Source organism: Notamacropus eugenii, chromosome 3 (assembly GCF_028372415.1).
Source record: "Notamacropus eugenii isolate mMacEug1 chromosome 3, mMacEug1.pri_v2, whole genome shotgun sequence".
NCBI classification, from domain to species: domain Eukaryota; kingdom Metazoa; phylum Chordata; class Mammalia; order Diprotodontia; family Macropodidae; genus Notamacropus; species Notamacropus eugenii.
Window position 1 is genome coordinate 395,889,938 of NC_092874.1, and position 18,227 is coordinate 395,908,164.

The window sequence follows — 18,227 nt, forward strand, 5'->3', positions numbered from 1 at the left end:
TCCCAATATATTCCTCTCTTACCCCTTAATTTTATTTTTTTTAGATATCATCCCTTCCTATTCACCCTGTGCCCTCTATCTATATGTATATATAATCCCTCCAACTACCCAAATACTAAGAAAAGTCTCAAGAGTTACAAATACTGTCTTTCCCTGTAGGAATGTAAACAGTTCAGCTTTAGTAAGTCCCTTATGATTTCTCTTTCCTGTTTACCTTTTCATGCTTCTCTTGATTCTTGTGTTTGAAAGTCAGATTTTCTATTTAGCTCTGGTCTTTTCGTCAAGAATGCTTCAAAGTCCTCTATTTCACTGAATGACAATTTTTCCCCTGAAGTATTATACTCAGTTTTGCTGGATAGGTGATTCTTGGTTTTAATACTAGCTCCTTTGACTTCTGGAATATCATATTACAAGCCCTGTGATCCCTTAATGTAGAAAGAAGCTGCTAGATCTTGTGTTATCCTGATTGTATTTCTACAATATTTGAATTGTTTCTTTCTGGCTGCTTGCAATATTTTCTCCTTGACCTGGGAGCTCTGGAATTTGGCTGCAATATTCCTTAGAGTTTCTCTTTCAGATCTCTTTCAGGAGGTGATCAGTGGATTCTTTCAATATTTATTTTGCCCTCTGGTTCTAGAATATCAGGGCAGTTTTCCTTGATAATTTCTTGAAAGATGATGTCTAGACTCTTTTTTTTTTTTTTATCATGACTTTCCAGTAGTCCCATAATTTTTAAATTGTATCTCCAGGATCTGTTTTTTAGGTCAGTTTTTCCAGTGAGATATTTCACATTATTTGCTATTTTTTCATTCCTTTGGTTTTGTTTTATAATTTCATGATTTTTCATGAAGTCATCACCTTCCATCTGCTCCATTCTAATCTTTAAGGAATTATTTTCTTCAGTGAGCTTTTGGACCTCCTTTTCCATCTGGCCAGTTCTGCTTTTTAGGGCCTTCTTTTCCTCATTGGCTCTTTGGATCTCTTTTGCCATTTGGGTTAGTCTATTTTTTAAAGTGTTATTTTCTTCAGCATTTGTTTGGGTTTCCTTTAGCAAGCAGTTGATTTGTTTTTCATAATTTTCTTGCTTCACTCTCATTTCTCTTCCTAGTTTTTGCTCTACTTCTCTTACTTGATTTTGAAAATCCCTTTTAAGCTCCTCCATGGCATGAGACCAATTCATATTTTTCTTAGAGGCTTTTGATGGAGGAGCTTTGACTTTGTTTTCTTCTGTTTGCATTCTTTGCTCATCTTTATCTCCAAAGTAAGATTCTGCAGTCTGATTATTTTTCCTGGTTTTTGCTCATTTCCCTAGGCATTTACTTGACTTTTGAACTCTTTGTCAAGGTAGTTCTCTGCTTCTAGATGGGGTAGGGGGTGTACTGTCAGCTACTCTATCCCCCCACAATGTGGTGATCTAGAGCTCCAGATACAGTGGCTGTAGCTGCACTGGTCCCACAGGCATTTCCCACTGACCTTCCAGTTTGTCCTTGGGGTTTGGGGATTTTGGTGTCTAGAAGTCTGGAAATTGCCACAGATGTGAGAGATTCAGTCTCCCCAAGCATCTGCTCAGGTCCCCTCTGTGCTGGTGCAGCCCCCACTAGACTCTGCTCTGCTCCTGGCATGGCACGATAGACACTTGCCGGTGACCTTCCAGGCTGTCTTGGGCCAGCGATTTGTTTCATTCTGTCTTTCTGTGAGTTCTGCAGCTCCAGAATTTGTTTAGAGCCGTTTTGTTTAGGTATTTGGCTGGGCTTGGTCACCATGCTCTAGAGAGTGCATGCTGTCATGCTGCCGTCTTGGCTCCACCCCTGGTCCTTGTTCTTAAGAAGTTCACAGTCTAATTTGAAATTGGACAGAGTGACATAGGTGTGTGTGTGTGTGTGTGTGTGTATATACATATGTACATGTGTATGCATGTATGTATATATTGCCTTTGGAAAAGGTGGAGTGCTTTTAATGAATCCTTGAAATGAAGATTCAGCTTTTGAAAAAAAAAACCAGTAATATACTGCTTGTGGTTCTCTATGGCTTCCAGACAAGAAACATTTTAGTCTCTGAAAAATTAAAGTTGCATATAATCCAAATGGTAATAGAGGTGTGTGTGTGTATGTGTGTGTGTGTGTGTGTGTGTGTGTGTGTGTGTGTGTGTGATATGAATAAACAACCCATTATCAGTGAAGAATTGTGCAAGGGAAGTCATGTAAAGGATGTCATCTGAGAAGGGGGACTGGTCACAAACATAAAGGTTGACAACACAGAGGGCAAAGAAGAAATATTTGTCAAATCTGTTGTTGGGGAAGACTAAACAAGACATAGGGAGGATCGTGGAAGATAAAATGAGCACTTTTGATTATACAAAATTTTTTCTTACGTTTTTATACAAATAGGACCAATGTAGCTAAAATGAGAAGGGCAGCAGATAAGTAAAGGGAAGAAATCCTATAGCAAGCTTCTCTTCTAAGGATCTCGTTTCTAAGGCCTGTGAAGAATGTGATTCAGATCTGTAAGAATGAGAGCTGTTCCCTCAGCTGGGAGATGATCGGAGGATATTAAATAGATGGTTTCTGAGGAAGAAATCCAAGCAATCAATAGCTATAGGAAAAATGCTCCAAATCACTAATTAGATAAATACAAATTAAAGCAGCTTTGAAGTTCCTTCTCTCACTTGTTCAAAGTTAGCAAAAAAGAAAATGGTTAATGTTGTAGGGGCTGTAAGACACCTGACGCATTAACGTACGTTAATGTGGAGCTGTGAATTGGTCACTCCGAAATTTTTCACTCTGAAAAACAATTTGAAACTCTGCTTCCATAGTCACTAAACTATGTATGATCTTTGACCCAGCAATACTGCTATGAGGCCTGTACTCCAAAGAGATCAAAGAAAGAGGAAAAGATCCAATGGGAAGCAGCTAGGTGGTTCAATTGATAGAGTATTGGGCCTGGAATCAGTAAGGTATGAGTTCAGATCTGGCCTCAAACACTTATTAGCTGTGTGACCCTGGACACTTAACCTTGGCCTCAGTTTCCTCATTGTAAAATGGGGATAACAGCACCTATCTCCCAGAGTTGTGACACTCAAATGAGATAATTGTGCTTAGCACATAGTAAGGACTATACAGATGTTAGCTATTATATATGTACACAAATATCTGTAATTGTTCTGGTGATGGTAAAGAACTGGAAATGAAAGGGATGCCTATCAATCAGCGATTGACTAAACAAATTATGGTTTATGAATGTAATGAGAGGATCCTGGTAAGATTAGACATACAAATGCAGAGTTGAGCAGAACCAGGAGAACCTTTGTAACACAGCAACATCCTAAAGTTTGGAAGTCTTCAGGAACTCTGATCAGTGCAGTGATCAAACAGAATTCCAGAGCACAGAAGGCAAAGAACACAGTTTATCTTCAGAGAGAGAAGTGATAGATTTAGTGTTCAAATGGACACTTTTTTTGGACATGGCCAAAGCAAGAATTTGTTTTCCTTGAATGTGCGTGGTTCTTAGAAGAGTTTTGGTTTTGGCTTTCTCCTTTTTGTTAATTTAAAAAAATGAAATTTAAGGATAAAACAAATGTGAAATATAGCTACCCACATGGGCAAGATAGTAGCTCACATGTTATTTTGTATTTATATGATGTCAAGAAATACAGAGGAAGAAGGTCCCAAGGACATAAAAATTTAACAGAGTTCAGGGATGGGACTTTTACAGGAAGAGAAGATATTGAGGGCTTATGATTTACCCTGTTAGAACGAGTACCCAAATTAATGAGATTGGAGACCCATTGAAGTTTAAGTTGTTGTTAATTGAGAGAACTTTATCTCTGAAATTCTGGTAAAAATCACCGGCCCTAAAATATTCGGCATAGTGGGAAAAAATATGCATCTCAGGTCACTTGATTCTTTCTGATAGGCACAATTTAACAAATTGAATAAAATTTTACTACAAATAAAGGATATTTGGAAATAGTGGAATTCTAGAATTTATTGTGGCCAAAACTGGGGTGGAGCTCAATAAAACATTATGTACCAAAATCTTGAAGTAGCTAAAGATAATAGCCCTTATGTTGAGCTTAAGCGTGTTTTACTATAATAGATTTTATAAACTGATATTTTTAAATAGTTTCTTTTTCTAAGGGCACAAACAGTTTTTAGTCCAAAACTAACATAAGTATACCCATGTTTTTTGAATGTGTGTGTTTATGTTTGATTCTATGGAAATTTCACTTCAAGCTAATTTTCTTTTTTTCCATTCCTTTTTCTTTTTTTGTTTTGGTGTAGTTCAACTGGAAATGAGAAACCGCCTGAAGAAGAACATGGTACAGAACTTGTGATTGGTAGCAACAGTTCAGCTTCCTATGAACAACTAGACAAAGTTCCTTCAAGTCTTAGTTGCAAAATAAAGAATGCCTTTCCACCCTTGGATGTCATTGCTACCAAAGAAGAAATTCCTGAAAGTATTATAGCAAAACCAGAGGAATCTATTCCCAATATCATTGGTCATTGTAATGCTAACAAGAAAGCCATTGGAGATGATCAATTTCCCAAACAGTGTGATCCTGGGAATTTCACAGATGAAAAGATTAAACTACCCCAAGAAATAAAGGGAACAATAAAGGAGAATTCGCTGAGCTCTGCATCAGTGGACACAGTGGAAAAATTGAGCCAAACTCCCTCAAATAATTTTGACACTGAATGTGATAGTAATAAACTCTTAGTATTTATTAGTACTGAAAAATGCAAAGAAACAAAGGACCTTTCTAAAAGTATAGACATTTCTACTAATGAACTGTCTGCTACCCAGTTAGATAAAATTGTAGATAATCATTATTCAAAAGGGAACACTGAACAAAGTAATAGTGAACGATGTGAAGAAAACAAAGTTAGACAAAAAGTTCAGAGTAATTCTCCAGTTAAGGAAAAAGGTGGTAGCCCCAGAAAGGTGGACAAAGGGCATCATCATAACCGAAGAGATCATTCTTCCAGTGGAGAACGAACAAAGCAAAGTAGGAGCAAAACAGAGACCCATCATTACAAAAAAAGGGTTTCTTATAGCAAAGAGAGGACAAAAAAGGGCCGCCACAAATCAGAACACTGCAATGGAAGCAAATACAAACCTTTTCATAATGAAAGCAGCAGCCCTGACAGTAGATCCTTAGGAAAACATAATCATTATCAGTCCAGAAGTAGAGGAAAATCTGATCAGGAAAGGGGTAGATACTATCATTCTAAAAGTGAGCAGTCTTGGAGTCGGGAGAAATATTATCCAGAAGGAACGAGAAGATGGGATAAATATAGATATTACAATGATTATTATTCTTATTCTTCAAGGGATGGTAGAGAGTGGAAGCCATCTCACAGTGATCGAGAATATGACAAAGCAAGTCAGTACAGTAGTAGATCACACAAGGACTATTATAAAAGCAAATGGGTTCATGAGCCAGCTCCTAAAGAGAAAGAAAGGCATCACTCAAACATTAATAAAGTAGACTTGTCCCATGGTTCATCTCTTCCTCAACATCCTGAAAAATACTCTCATGACAAAATTGCACTTGAAGAAAACAGTTCAAATCTTTGTAGTCAGTTTCATGAGCATGAAATTGTAAAAATGAGGAAAAGGAAATATGATAGCATAGAAAATAATGACAGTGACTTAGAAAAGAAAATCCCCAAACCCTTGCAAAATGAGCCATTAGAAGAGCCGAAAGTAAAGAAGCACAAAAAATCGAAAAAGAAAAAGAAATCCAAAGACAAACACAGAGCTCGCAAGTAAGTATGTGGTGGTGTGGATTTTCTTTTTCTTTGTAATTTCGTTTTAAACATTCGCTTTAAGATTTTGAGTTTAAAATTTCCCGCCTTTCCTCCACTTCCCCCTCTCCAAGATGGCATGTAATCTGATATAGGCTATACATGTATTATCATATTAAATATATTTTCACATTAGTCATGTTGTGGAAGAAGAATCAGAACAAAAGGGAAAAACCACGAAAAAGAAAAAACAAAAGAAAGAGAAAATAGCATGCTTCTTAACTGCATTCAGAGCCTGTAGTCCTTTCTCTGTATGTGGACAGCATCTTCCATCATGAGTCTTTTGGAATGATCTTAGATCATTGCCTTGCTCAGAAGTGCTAAATCTAACAGTCAGTCATGGCACAATTTTGTTGTTATTGTGTACAGTGTTTTCCTGTTTCTGCTCATTCTACTCAGCATCAGTTCTTGAAAGTCCAGGTTTTTTAGAAACCTATCTGCTCACATTTCTTATGGAGCAATAGTATTCCATTTCATTCATATATCACAACTTGTTCAACCATTGATGCGCATCCCCTCAATTTCCAGCTTTTTTGCCACCAAAAAAGAGGTACTATAAATATTTTTGTACATATGGGTCCTTTTCCCTTTTTAATGATCTATTTGGGAAATAAACCTAGTAATGGTATTGCTAGATCAAAGGGTATGGACATTTTTATAGCCCTTTGGGCATAGCTCCAAATTATTCTCCAGAATGATTGAATCAGTTCACAGCTCCACCACCAATGCATTTAGTATTCCAGTTTTCCCATATCTTCTCCAGTATTTATCATTTTCCTGTTTTGTCAGATTAGCCAGTCTGAGAAGTGTGAGGTGGCACATCAGAGTTATTTTAATTTGTATTTCTAGGAGTTTTCTTTAAATGAAGTTCATTAATTAGTTGGAGGTTAGTCATCCTTTTCTGACCTAACAAAAGCGAAAGAATCTTCCATATTCAAATAAATTTGACTTTTGTATATTTTCATGGAATTCCAAACTTTTAAAGTATACAAAACAAAATTTGATGTTGTGATAAACCTTTGAACTTCACAGCCTCATTTTTTCAAACAGGATTGCCATCTTATTTCAGAGAAGGTTAAAACACCTTCAGAAATCTCATTGACTTCTTGGTTTAATTTATTTTCTACAACTCCACTGACAGTAAATGTGCAGGTTACTTTGAAAAATTGGAACTTTTATATAGAAACTGGAATGATAGCACTGAAGTTCTTCTTCAGTTGTGGGAGTGTGAAGTGAATATTTTCTTTCCCAAGGGCTCTTGTTTTTCTTTTCAAATTTATCTAAAACTTAAAGATTTAGCAATGTAGGAGAGAAGTGTTGGACCCTCCCTTGTTAGCAAGCACGTTCTTTTTTTGGAAGACACATGCTGTATTTTTGACATTTGTTTGGTGGTTCAAAACTGATCTGTCATTTGTTTCCTTGGCCTTTATTTTCACTTTTTTTTCACTCTCAATTTGAGACATCTAATTGAGGAATGTGAAGCTTTAAAAAAATAGCTCGTTAGTTGTGTACAGTTCTTGAACTTGTAACATGATCTTTTCATGCATTTTGTTAAGTGGATGAGAGAGCAAAAGAGTTGCTTCGTTTTTGACTTTATATTGTCTTTTAAACTTGAAACTTTATAAAGAGATAATCATAAATACTAGCAGTTAGATGGATGAACATGGTAGTGTTAAAGTAATAATGCCTTTGGATGTGCCTGAAGCGTTGGGCAAAGCAGCTTTCAGCCCTGTCTTCTGTAACCATTAGTTTCACAGAAAAGCATCAGAACCTTCGTTGGAGTCGATTTTGTTATGCATATTACATAGTAACCAAGCATAAAGATAATATTATTTTATTATTAGTTGCATTTGGTGTACCTAGCAGATCACCTTATCCCATTTGGCTCTTAAATTATCATCAGGAAAGCACACTTAATGCAATCAGGATTCTACCCACCGTATTCATCTACTGTCCCTAAGAAGGTCTAGCACTCTCAATACACCATGTTCTTTTGAAGTGATTTTTTTCCCTCTGGCTTTTAATTCCTGCAGGCATCATCAGGATTTGGATCTTTCTGTAGTCAATTCCAAAGCTGACCTTCGCAAACATAAAAAGAAGAAGAAGAAAAAGAAGAAACATGCAAAAAAATCAGAGGACTATATTGAACATTCAGATCTTCATGTACTCAAGGCTTCCTGCTCTGAGACTGATAAAACCTGGGAGAAAAAGGACAAATCTCCCAGCAAAGATGGCTTTCCATCTGAGAACTACCCGAGATCTAATAAACTTTCTCATGAGGAAGATGATGATCACCCTGAGAAAACCAAACCCTTAAGAATGGAAAGCCAGGATCATAAATGTCACCCAGCTGAGTATGGCCAGGGTAAGGGGAAACATTAGGAGTTAAGAATGAAGAATTTTATTTTAAATTAAAGAAAATCTATAGCTGTTGAGAAAGTGCTTGTGTTAGGTATCTGTATGACTTGACATTTCATAGTTCCTTTTAATAATGTGGGCTGTTAGAAGACTTTTCCCCTTCTCCAGTCATTCCTGTGTTTTCTTGAACCATTCCTGGTGCTATAGCAATAGTGTTCAATATGAATAACCACTGAAATAAAGCAGCATTCTTTGGAGCAGCGTTTCCGTAGATTATGACTTAGCTGTGAAGGAGCACATCATTATAGTAATGCCTGTGTATAGCTGTCATGTGAGCATGTGTGTTCAACATAGTCATGGGGGCAAAGGGGGGTGGGTAGAGAGGGAGAAGGCAGAATGATTGGACATTGCTATTGGCCTTTAAAAAATTACTTTAAGTCTGTGTTTAGTGTTCTGTATGTTTTTTTTTCTTTCTGATTACTGGAACCAGTATTGTACCTGTTACTCTTTGGACTTTATATCTTTGGTAGATCACTCCTTTGGGGTTTGAACCAAGAATTATGCCCTAAGCTTCCTTAATCAATTAGGATATACCATATAATAGTGCCCATTGTTGGAATGGCCTAGTTTATCTCTCTGGCCTTTTTGCCACACTAAATTTATTTTCCATGGAAGGGATTCTTCTTTTGTGATTTTAACCTGTTTGTTGCTTAGTTGTACAATATAATACTTGCTGTGTATGGTTACTTTTCATTCCTAAACAAGCAGCATTTATTGAAAATCTGTGTGTAGCAAAACCTCAGCTATACAAAACCTTCAAGGATTGAATAATTCTCAATAAAAGATATTTCCAGATAGCTGAAGGTCTGCAGACCCCTAAAGTATCAAAGATTTTCAAAATTTTAGTCATATTTTGCAGAAGTTCTTCTGTAGTAGGAGTTCTTAACTGGGGCTCTATAGATATCAGGGGCTCTGTGACTTTTGATAGGAAAAATTATGTCTTTATTTTCATTAATTTCTATCTGAAGTTCATCATTTCTTTCATTTATGGATTTTAAAAAATTATCCTGAGAAGGCATCCAGAGGCATCAATAGACTGCCCTAGGATTCCATGACACACTAAAAGGTGAAGAACTCTCATTTTGAAGTATATTAATTACATGCTTCCTTGCCACTTTAAACAGAATGTAAAGGTAGGAATTAGATCTGTGATTTCCTTGGTGCAGAGAATCCTCTGGGTAAAAGCTTGCTCCACCAGAGCCGGTTGGCCCCTTCTCTGCACAACATACAGTCTTTAGAGTCACTGGAGCCTTAGAGGTTAATGTCACTTGCTTGGGGTCACTCAGCCAGCATGAGTCAGAAGCGAAACTTGGACCTAGAGCTTCCTGCCTTGAAAGCCAATTCTGTCACTGCTGCCAAAGCATAGTAACCACTGTTTAGACCATTGGTCACAATGGCTTATCATTAGGAACATCAATTAATTATACTGTGGTGTGTTCCAGTGATGCCACCAGGGCCTGTTAAGGTGTATAGGGTCATTTGCTGCTATATTAATGGACCCAGATTGCTGTGCTTTTTGATTTACTGTATCTGCTTGTTATATTTTTTCCTTTTTCCCATGCTATCAGCTCCCACTTTTTGATATTGTCAACATGTCTACCTGTAACACCCACCTTACCCCCTTTAAGTTGCTGCTTCTATTCTGTGGTGGCATAGAAACTATATAATGAAGCTTGTTAGAATTTCAGTCTATGTAATTTGACAATAAATAGGCTCAAGGGTGGGCCTGACGTACCTCTCCATGAGCAAGATGCATGAACTTTGTGATATCTATTTTGGCTGCTCAAGAGCTTTTTTGCTTTCTTTTTGTTTTCAGCTGTGCTACAGATGGATGATATGTTACTGTACTGTGTGCTTTGTGTGCTGGGTGGGGGAGCGGAGGGAGAGGGAAAGCTGGGGGGAAGGAGACTGTTACAAGATAAATAGAAGACATATTTCCCAGTTCTCAAAGAGGAGGATTAGCAGTCCGGTTAGGAAGATTTGAAGACTGAGAAGCACAATACAAGGGGTGGTAACAAAAAAATAAACAAAAACCCATTACATTTACAGAGGACCAGTAAATAACATACAGGAAATTCACTGTAACTTCTCCTGGGAAGGTGCTTGACAATATTCAAGAGGATTATTACAGAGAAGTTTATGGAGAGCAATATGGCAGATCAGAATCTCTAGCTGAAAAATAAAGGCTGAAGCAGATTTTTTTCTTTTAAAAACAAAACTAATTGTTGAGTTTATATTAAAATGTAAAGTATTAGTGATCAGTGAACTCATTTGATTCCTTTTTTGCCCACAGTTTAGTATGCCAGTATTAAGCAGGAAAACAGGGAGATGAGTTTGTTCATCTGCTTATCATGTCACTGACTTAAAGGAATTCTACGTCAATGTAAAAATGTTCATGTTTCAGCTAAAGACCTCCCCTCTCATAAGGACCACAGTCAGAAGGTTTCCAGTAAACAGCTGGATGACAGTTCTACAAGTACAGATGAATCTAGATGGAAAGTATGTGAAATACTAACAAAAATGTTTTGTTTCTTATTTAGTAGCATGGATCAGAGCATTTTAAAAGAAATTTCTTTGCATTTCTTCTAAATTGTTAATCTTATGTTACCCTTAATCTGACTGCAACTGGTGATTGATTTGTTACCAAGAGCTTTAAGGTAGAAACCCAGACTGAGACACCAGTGCCCCTTTCCTGGTCCTGCCCAGACTTGGGAATGGAAGGGATGCCAGTTTGGCCTTGCAGTGACAGAGCTGAGGATGGACCTTCTCTTTTTCATTATCTGTCTTTCATGCCTTTTAAGCCCTTCATCGTGGTACATGGATCATTTTTGCCTTTCTCCTTTGAATCGTTCTCTGAGTACATTAAACTGATTCTCTGATGAATGACTTTTGACCTGGGATCTGTACTATTACAATTCATTACCATTTGTTATTTTAAATGTGTATTCTGTACTTGATTTCTTCCTTGGGGACAATCACATTTTGGTTCAAAAGCCACTAAACTATCAAGCAAAACCTTTGATTTTTAGTCTTTGTGGTTTTTTTTGAAAGAGGAAATAAATGAATTGTTTTATAAAATAGATACTAATTGTCAGTAACTACTTGTTTAAAATCTTAAAGGGTTTATTTACTGCAGTTAACATTAAGCTAGGTGGTTGATTGAAAATGTTATCACTGCACATAAATGTGTAGCATGGATGACTAAGACTTCATCAAACCAAATTATAAAAATGTTTCCTACCCCCTACTTTTTCCTAGGTGAATGAAAACTCATCCTCAAAAGAAAAAATACACTAGTTACCGGTAAGCTGTTTTCATATTTGTATGTGGCTATTTGTTTTTAAATTAATAAGGATAGAACTATAATGAGGAAGGCAGTAGTTGGAGTTATTTCACTGTGACTTTAAAGATGACAGGTAGCTCAGGTGGTGGTATTGATTTTATTCATATATCCATTACTTAATTATGTGTGCTGTTATGCTGTTACTATGACCTTAGAAAAGGTGGATAATACATATGGGCTCGCAGAAATTAGATCTGAGGGGCTGCTTTTTTAGCTACATAAAACTGGTAGAGAATTTTAGCCGTTTTATAAGATTACTAAATCTTTTGAGGCCAGAGAAAGGCAGTGACTAGAAAGTAGTTCATGCCTTTATTCTGCATTGAGTTTTCAAGAATTAGACACGGACAGTCACGAAGGAAAACTGTTCCTCAGAGAACTGGATCGCTTGACACACATGAGCAGCATCTTTGTAAAAGCCTAACACATTTAGGTTAGCAATTCTCAGCCACAGACCAAGTTGCTGCATCTCACATTCCTCTCCTACCCATCCTCAGGATAGGTGGTAGGTCTTCTACAAGCACTGGAGGGCAGCAGAGCTCAGTTTTGTGTTCAGATCTTCAACTCTGATTTTGATTTTAGTGTAGTGCTGGGAAGGTGGTACTTCCGTTTCCCAGGATGATAGAGATTACATAAAGCAACATTTAAACCATGAGGTAATGATAGTATAAAAAATGAAAATGAATTTTACCCAAGTCTGCCAGATGGATAGAATGATTAGTCAGCAAAGAGTTCTTTTGGAATTTAATCACATTTTCAAATGAGGTTTTTTTGGTACTTTTTTCTTCCAGAAGAAGCATTAGTAATGTTAGAATTCTAGCCAATTCATCAACACTCATGACAGTGACCCACTTAGAAGTTGACATTTAGTTTAAAAAAGAAACATTTATACCTAACTAGGAAATTAAACTTCAAATACTGATCCATTAGGGAGTTAGGGTATTTTTTTAAGTGAAAAGATCCATAAGCATTAATTTTTATGTAGTATTATCTCTTCTGTTGAGCCATTTGAAAGAGGCCTCAAAAATTTTCACAACAGAGAGAGGCATAATGGCAGAGTACTGGACTTTGGGCTGGGGATAGATTCCACCTCTAACTTTTACTTATCTATTTAACCTTGGGGAAGTCTCTGAATTATATAAAAGCAAATAAAAAAAATTTATTAAGCACCTACCATGTGCCAGGTGCTGCTCTAAGTGCTGGGGATACAAAAAGAGTCTCTGCCCTCAAAGAGCTTACCCTCTAAACATCCATTTACTCATCTGTATGATAGGGTTAATAATGCATGTAGTACTTCTCCCACAGGGATACTGTGAGGATAAAATTGGCTATGTGTGTAAAGCCATTATTGGGTTTGTTGGGTCTCCTACAAGGAAGGGGGCACAGCACCGGTATAACAGGGAAGTGGTGTTCCCACTCGTTCACAGGGACAGCAGACACTTGCCAGTCTGTCAGTAGAGACCTTAAGAAGCAGAACATGGCTTACCCCTGAATGTTTTTGACTGTTGGGTCCTTCAGAACGCCCATTTTCTCTGTCTAAAATTTAGGCATGTGTTTTGTTATCACAGCAAAGAAGGTTGAAATATTTCAATGAGAGAAGTTTCTTCCAAGTCTTTGGGATCTTTCTAATTTAAAAACTACATGAATAAGTCATTAGTATTAAGAAGAGAGAGCTGATGCTATAAGCCAGCTAAGCTCTTTGTTTCTAAAACTTCCTGTCTTTGGAATGACTAATATCTACAGTCTACTATCTTGTCTTTCAGATTCAGAGTGTTCAACTGAAGCCATCCCCAACACAGCTTAAATTATATTTATAAATATAGAAAATGATTAACTGTTCAAATCCATAAGTGGTGCTTCTTCAGTAAATACTGTACAGGATTTTACCATGGAAGAACTTTTTTTTAATTTTTACCTTGAGACTTTTTCTTAATTACCCTTAATCCAAATGGATGAAAACTTTCTACAACTGCTGACCGTTGTAAAATACCGTGTATATAATCCCATTGAAAATAATGCCCTGGAATAGAACATCTCAAATGCTGCTTAACTACAGACTCAGGTTGATTACTTGTACTTCATGTAACGTTACTCCAAGTTAGACATCTGGTGCAAGACCAAGCCAGGAAACCATGGAATTATTTAAAGAGGAGGGGGTGGGAGGGAAGTGGGAAGGGAGGAAAAAGAAAAAAACTGTGTATATTTAATTTAAAGACTTATTTAAGGATTCACAAGCTCTTACCTAGAATTTGGAGAGAGAGAGAGAGAGAGAGAGCTCTCTGTTTTCTGTGATGTCTGATACTAGAAACTAATTTGCTTCACATTTTAGTTGTATTCAAGATTTGAAGATGTATTTTATAGACAAGTTCTGTTTCTGAACTTTGTGGAAACACACCAATCAATTTACCAGTTATGATGAGCATTTACATTATGAATGTATAACCCAAACTTTATTTGTAAAGCCTACAGTATGTTTTTATTACATAACACTTTTTTATACAGTCACTTGTCTTGACTATACAATATTGGAGTCTGAGTTGTCAGTTTGGTCCCTTAAAGTTTCTAGTTACAGACAAATTCATACTGTGATTTTATTTTTAATATGGAAATGCTATCAAACTGTGATATACTTATGATTCACTGGTCCTGCATCAGGAGATGGAGTGGGGAAAACTGTATTGAATACAGTTTATATCTGAATAATCTGTATGGTTTATACAGTCTGTGTTGTTCAGAGATGTCTCAAGTTTGATCTTTGTTTTTTTAAAGATTATAAAAGTACTTGCCCCACTGTAAATACATAGCATGTAAAATTTATACAGTATATAAAATACAGCAAAGTCGAAACCACTGGTTTGTGTTTTCTTTTAGCTCTTCTAGCTTTGCTCGTGCCAACTTCACTTCTTCCTAGTTGTCCTGTTCTAAGTAAACAAGTGAGTGACACACATTCTTTGAGAATACCTTTTTTTGGAGGGGAGGAAGGCTAATTTGGTATCAGGGCTGGACCTTCAGTTGGCGAGAGTGAGGAAGGGAAAGCCAGCTACAGTGCAAGTAATGATTAAAGGGTTTTCCAGTGGACTTACCTGTTACTTTTCCATCTAAAGAATCAGATCTTAGACACTTGTGTTGAACAATACTTTTAACTTTTATTTTAAGTGAACACAATACCTGCAATAGGTTTTACAGCCATACAACGATCCTATCCACTTTACAGCAAAATATTATGAACAGATACAGAATGTTTCTTCATGCAAATTGTGGTTGTACACTGAGTAACAAACACTTCAAAATTCAATATATATCTGTACATTATTTACATATTAACTTTATATTGTAAATAGAAATGTTTTTCAAGAAAATATAAGAAACTGATAATTCACAAATTATAACTGTAGCTTCTGGTCTACAACAGACCTAACTTCTCAGCAAGCATATCTATTTAGATATATGCATTTATAACTTTAAAAATATGCATTGCTTTATATGAAGCATGAAATGCTGCTCCATCTATAAATAACTTCTATTTTGACCCAGTTTGGTACCACACATGTTAAACTGCTCAAAAAAGTTTGTGACCTTTGAGGAGAGCTGACTTGCCTAAAGAGCTAGGTTACTTTGCACTGCAGTCAGTCCAGCTGAGCTTAAGAGAAAAGCGTTCTGAATTACACCGTTCCCTGGGTTGAGATCTGTTTATAACCACAGCCAAACTTGGTTGGGGGAGATTACAGGGATGAGAAGTGCTTACCTAAAGTCAGTGTCCCTGGCTGTGTACACACTATCCCACCCTCCTCATTGTCCCTGAAGAAAGTTTTCAGTCTTTGGCCAGAAGTTGGGGCAAAGTGCAAGCCCTGAAAGCAACTGGGAGAGGAGGAAGATTGAATCTTGGAATGAAGGGGACAGGGAAAACACTTCACTGCTTCCCTGGGCTCAGGCAAAAAAAAAAAAATTAGTTATGGCACCTCACAGAGGATGAGGCCTACAAGAGGAGCTCCAAGTTCTGGGGGGTAAAGTGTGTGGGGGTATATATGGGGGGGGGCGGGGTCCTCACCCTCCTGTGAACAATACCTTATCTGGCCCAGGGTTCCAGCTGCTTTTCCCCTGTAGACACTGAGGTGCTTTGCTCCTTGAGAAGCCTAATTGATGGCTTAGTGGAAATGTTGGCCTTATTTCCATCCCTGCTAATACTGTCACAATGTTTAAAATTAATTTAAAACAACAGAATACCTTTGGTGGCAAATTAAAAAACTCTAAGTACAACACAATCTTGTTGCCAACATTTCAAAAGGCAAGGTAAAGGACAGAAATAAGCTAACTATTGTTTGATTTTTTTTTTTAAATGCAGAGAAGTCTGCTACTTTTTTGCTATCACAACATAATTTTAGTTCTATAAGTTACCATAAGTTCCCATGTAAACATCCACATAGGTTAAGTTCTTTTACAAACTACTGGGGCAAAAGAACACATGTACTTTCATAAGGCATTTCCTTCATGCTTCCTTTACCAACATGGTAGTGAGGTCAAAACCAGAAAGACAACTGCCCACCCCTGCACCAAGGACTTACGTAAAAGAATAGTTCTTAAGAAGGAAGGAGAGAGAAAACATGGAAAATTAAATGCTCATGGTTTTCATAAAATGAACCATTAAACAGACTGCTGTTGTGGATGAGATCACCCAATCCTAGGCTGATGAGTGTTTTATAATCAGTCTTCATTAGCAACATTTGGTCTGGTGTAGTCCATGAGATTCTTTCATGGAAAGATGAAATCCAAGGTTGCATGTGTACTGAGGGATATCTGAGGGAGGCACCACTGCCTTTCTCAAAACTAAACTTTAAAATATGTTTATGGTACCATTTAAGAGGCCCAAAAGCCCAGGAAAAAAATCAGTTTAAGAAATGAGTAACAATAGTGATTTCAGATACTTCTGGATGACACCTGTTCCCTGTTGTTACCTTTTAATGGCCTAGATCAGTGCCTCCGCACAATCACCAAGTCTTAGCATCACTAAAATCGGGATTACATAAATAATTACTTCCATTATTTTAACAAAGGCATAAAAAGTGGAATTGAAATTTGAGGTTTTCCCTGACTTTGACTTTGCAGTAGGAAATAACCAAAACCACTATATATTCTGTATCCTCGTGCTGTGCCTGTATCACATGGCTTGTGCAGTTGAGACAAATTTAGTGAATTTTCTGGTGGGAGAAAGATACCTGGTTTCTAATTTTCATTTGTGAAAGAGGAGATAACACCAAGAACGCTGTCATCATCTAATACTAAATCAACAGAGCCATATTCATAGAGGGACTCCTAAGGAGAACAGTATGTCCCACATCTAATTGTATATAGTCGTGTAAAATAAATAAAATTGGATTAGAAAAGAAATCTATTAAGTGACCCAATCCTAAATTTGGAACTGCTATAGCCTTATAACTTATTTTATATTTCCTGGGCTTTGGGAGTTTTAGATTTTCTTTGTGATTCCAGGCTAAAATATACCTACTCCATAAACATCCACTTCATTGCCACTAATACGTTTACTGCATTATCATCTGTGCTATATTGTGAGGCTGAATATTAAGTGCTCTAAAAACCCTCTATATTAAGAAATTTCCAAACTTCCATTAATATAGCTGATGGATTTGTAATCTGAACTGTTTAAAACAAATTGCCATGCAATTAAGAAAATCTAAAACAATGTATTTATACTTTTTAAATTATGTATTTGCCCCGCAGTTTGATTTATTCCTCATAAGATGGACTATTAAATATCTCAAAACATGCCTAAAGGTGTGTTGCAAGAGGAAAGAGGGTTTACAAATTATTTGTAGTTCATTCTGTTAAGGAATTTGGTCATGTCCTTTTAAGGTCACGGAATAGAAGCATAAGATTTTGTGGTGCAGACAGCAGAGAACATGCTCCCTACGGCCAGTCAGACACATGTGTAACATGTTTCTGTTTGGAGGGTTTCCCTCTTCTGAGAATCAGCAATTACAATACCAACACCCCAGGGCAGATGTCCTTAACAAGGATAAATTGTTTTGTAGAAAACACTTCGGGGCAAAAAATGCCACATAAAAATTTAAGGCACCTTCTCAGCTAAGGTTAGAAGGGAAAAGTTCCCTTTTCTATCTCACTTCTATGTTGTTTACTACTTTTTTAATGCTTAATTCCTGGGACAAATGAAAGCCAAATAATATTTTTTTATGTGATCTTTTGAGATTTAGAACACTATTAAGGAAGACTTTCTCCCCATAAGATACTACAAATTCTTTAAAAGATTGGATACCTCCTTCTATGTCCCATACCACCTAACTATCCCCGCAGGATTCTAGTCATGTCAAATTAAGTTTCTTGATAAAAGGATAATACTGCCTTTTACCTTATCCAATTCTATCTCTATGGCAGCAGTAAGCAGTCTGACACTACCTCAATTGTCTACAGCTACCATTTAAACTAGTTTTTTTTTTTCTTTTCTAAAGCCCTAACCATTGGGAGCTGCATATTTTCAGCGCACATTGTACTTGTGCCCAGGAGTTAAATTAAATTTATAGCTGCCATTCTAAAAATACTATTGTTAGAAAGAAAAAGTTTATTTTATTATAATTCAGAATATAAAAAGGTATATAAAAGCTATATTCCTATATATCAGAGGAAAAAAG

General features: G+C 36.7%; 1 protein-coding gene across 4 annotated transcripts in view; it reads left to right on the forward strand.

Moving 5' to 3' along the window:
* The window catches only part of USP42 (ubiquitin specific peptidase 42), a 77,677-nt gene extending 63,262 nt beyond the window's left edge, over positions 1 to 14,415 (forward strand). For 2 of the 4 annotated variants that reach the window (XM_072597836.1, XM_072597835.1), the window contains exons 15-19: positions 4,281 to 5,768; positions 7,841 to 8,172; positions 10,630 to 10,724; positions 11,484 to 11,528; positions 13,329 to 14,415. In XM_072597836.1, the coding sequence (XP_072453937.1) occupies positions 4,281 to 5,768; positions 7,841 to 8,172; positions 10,630 to 10,724; positions 11,484 to 11,522 (1,954 nt within the window). In that variant the 3' untranslated portion in view covers positions 11,523 to 11,528; positions 13,329 to 14,415. Of the gene's footprint in view, positions 1 to 4,280; positions 5,769 to 7,840; positions 8,173 to 10,518; positions 10,588 to 10,629; positions 10,725 to 11,483; positions 11,529 to 13,328 lie in introns of those variants that run through there. The other 2 variants (XM_072597837.1, XM_072597838.1) reach the window with 2 other exon arrangements.
* Positions 14,416 to 18,227: the final 3,812 nt, after the last annotated feature.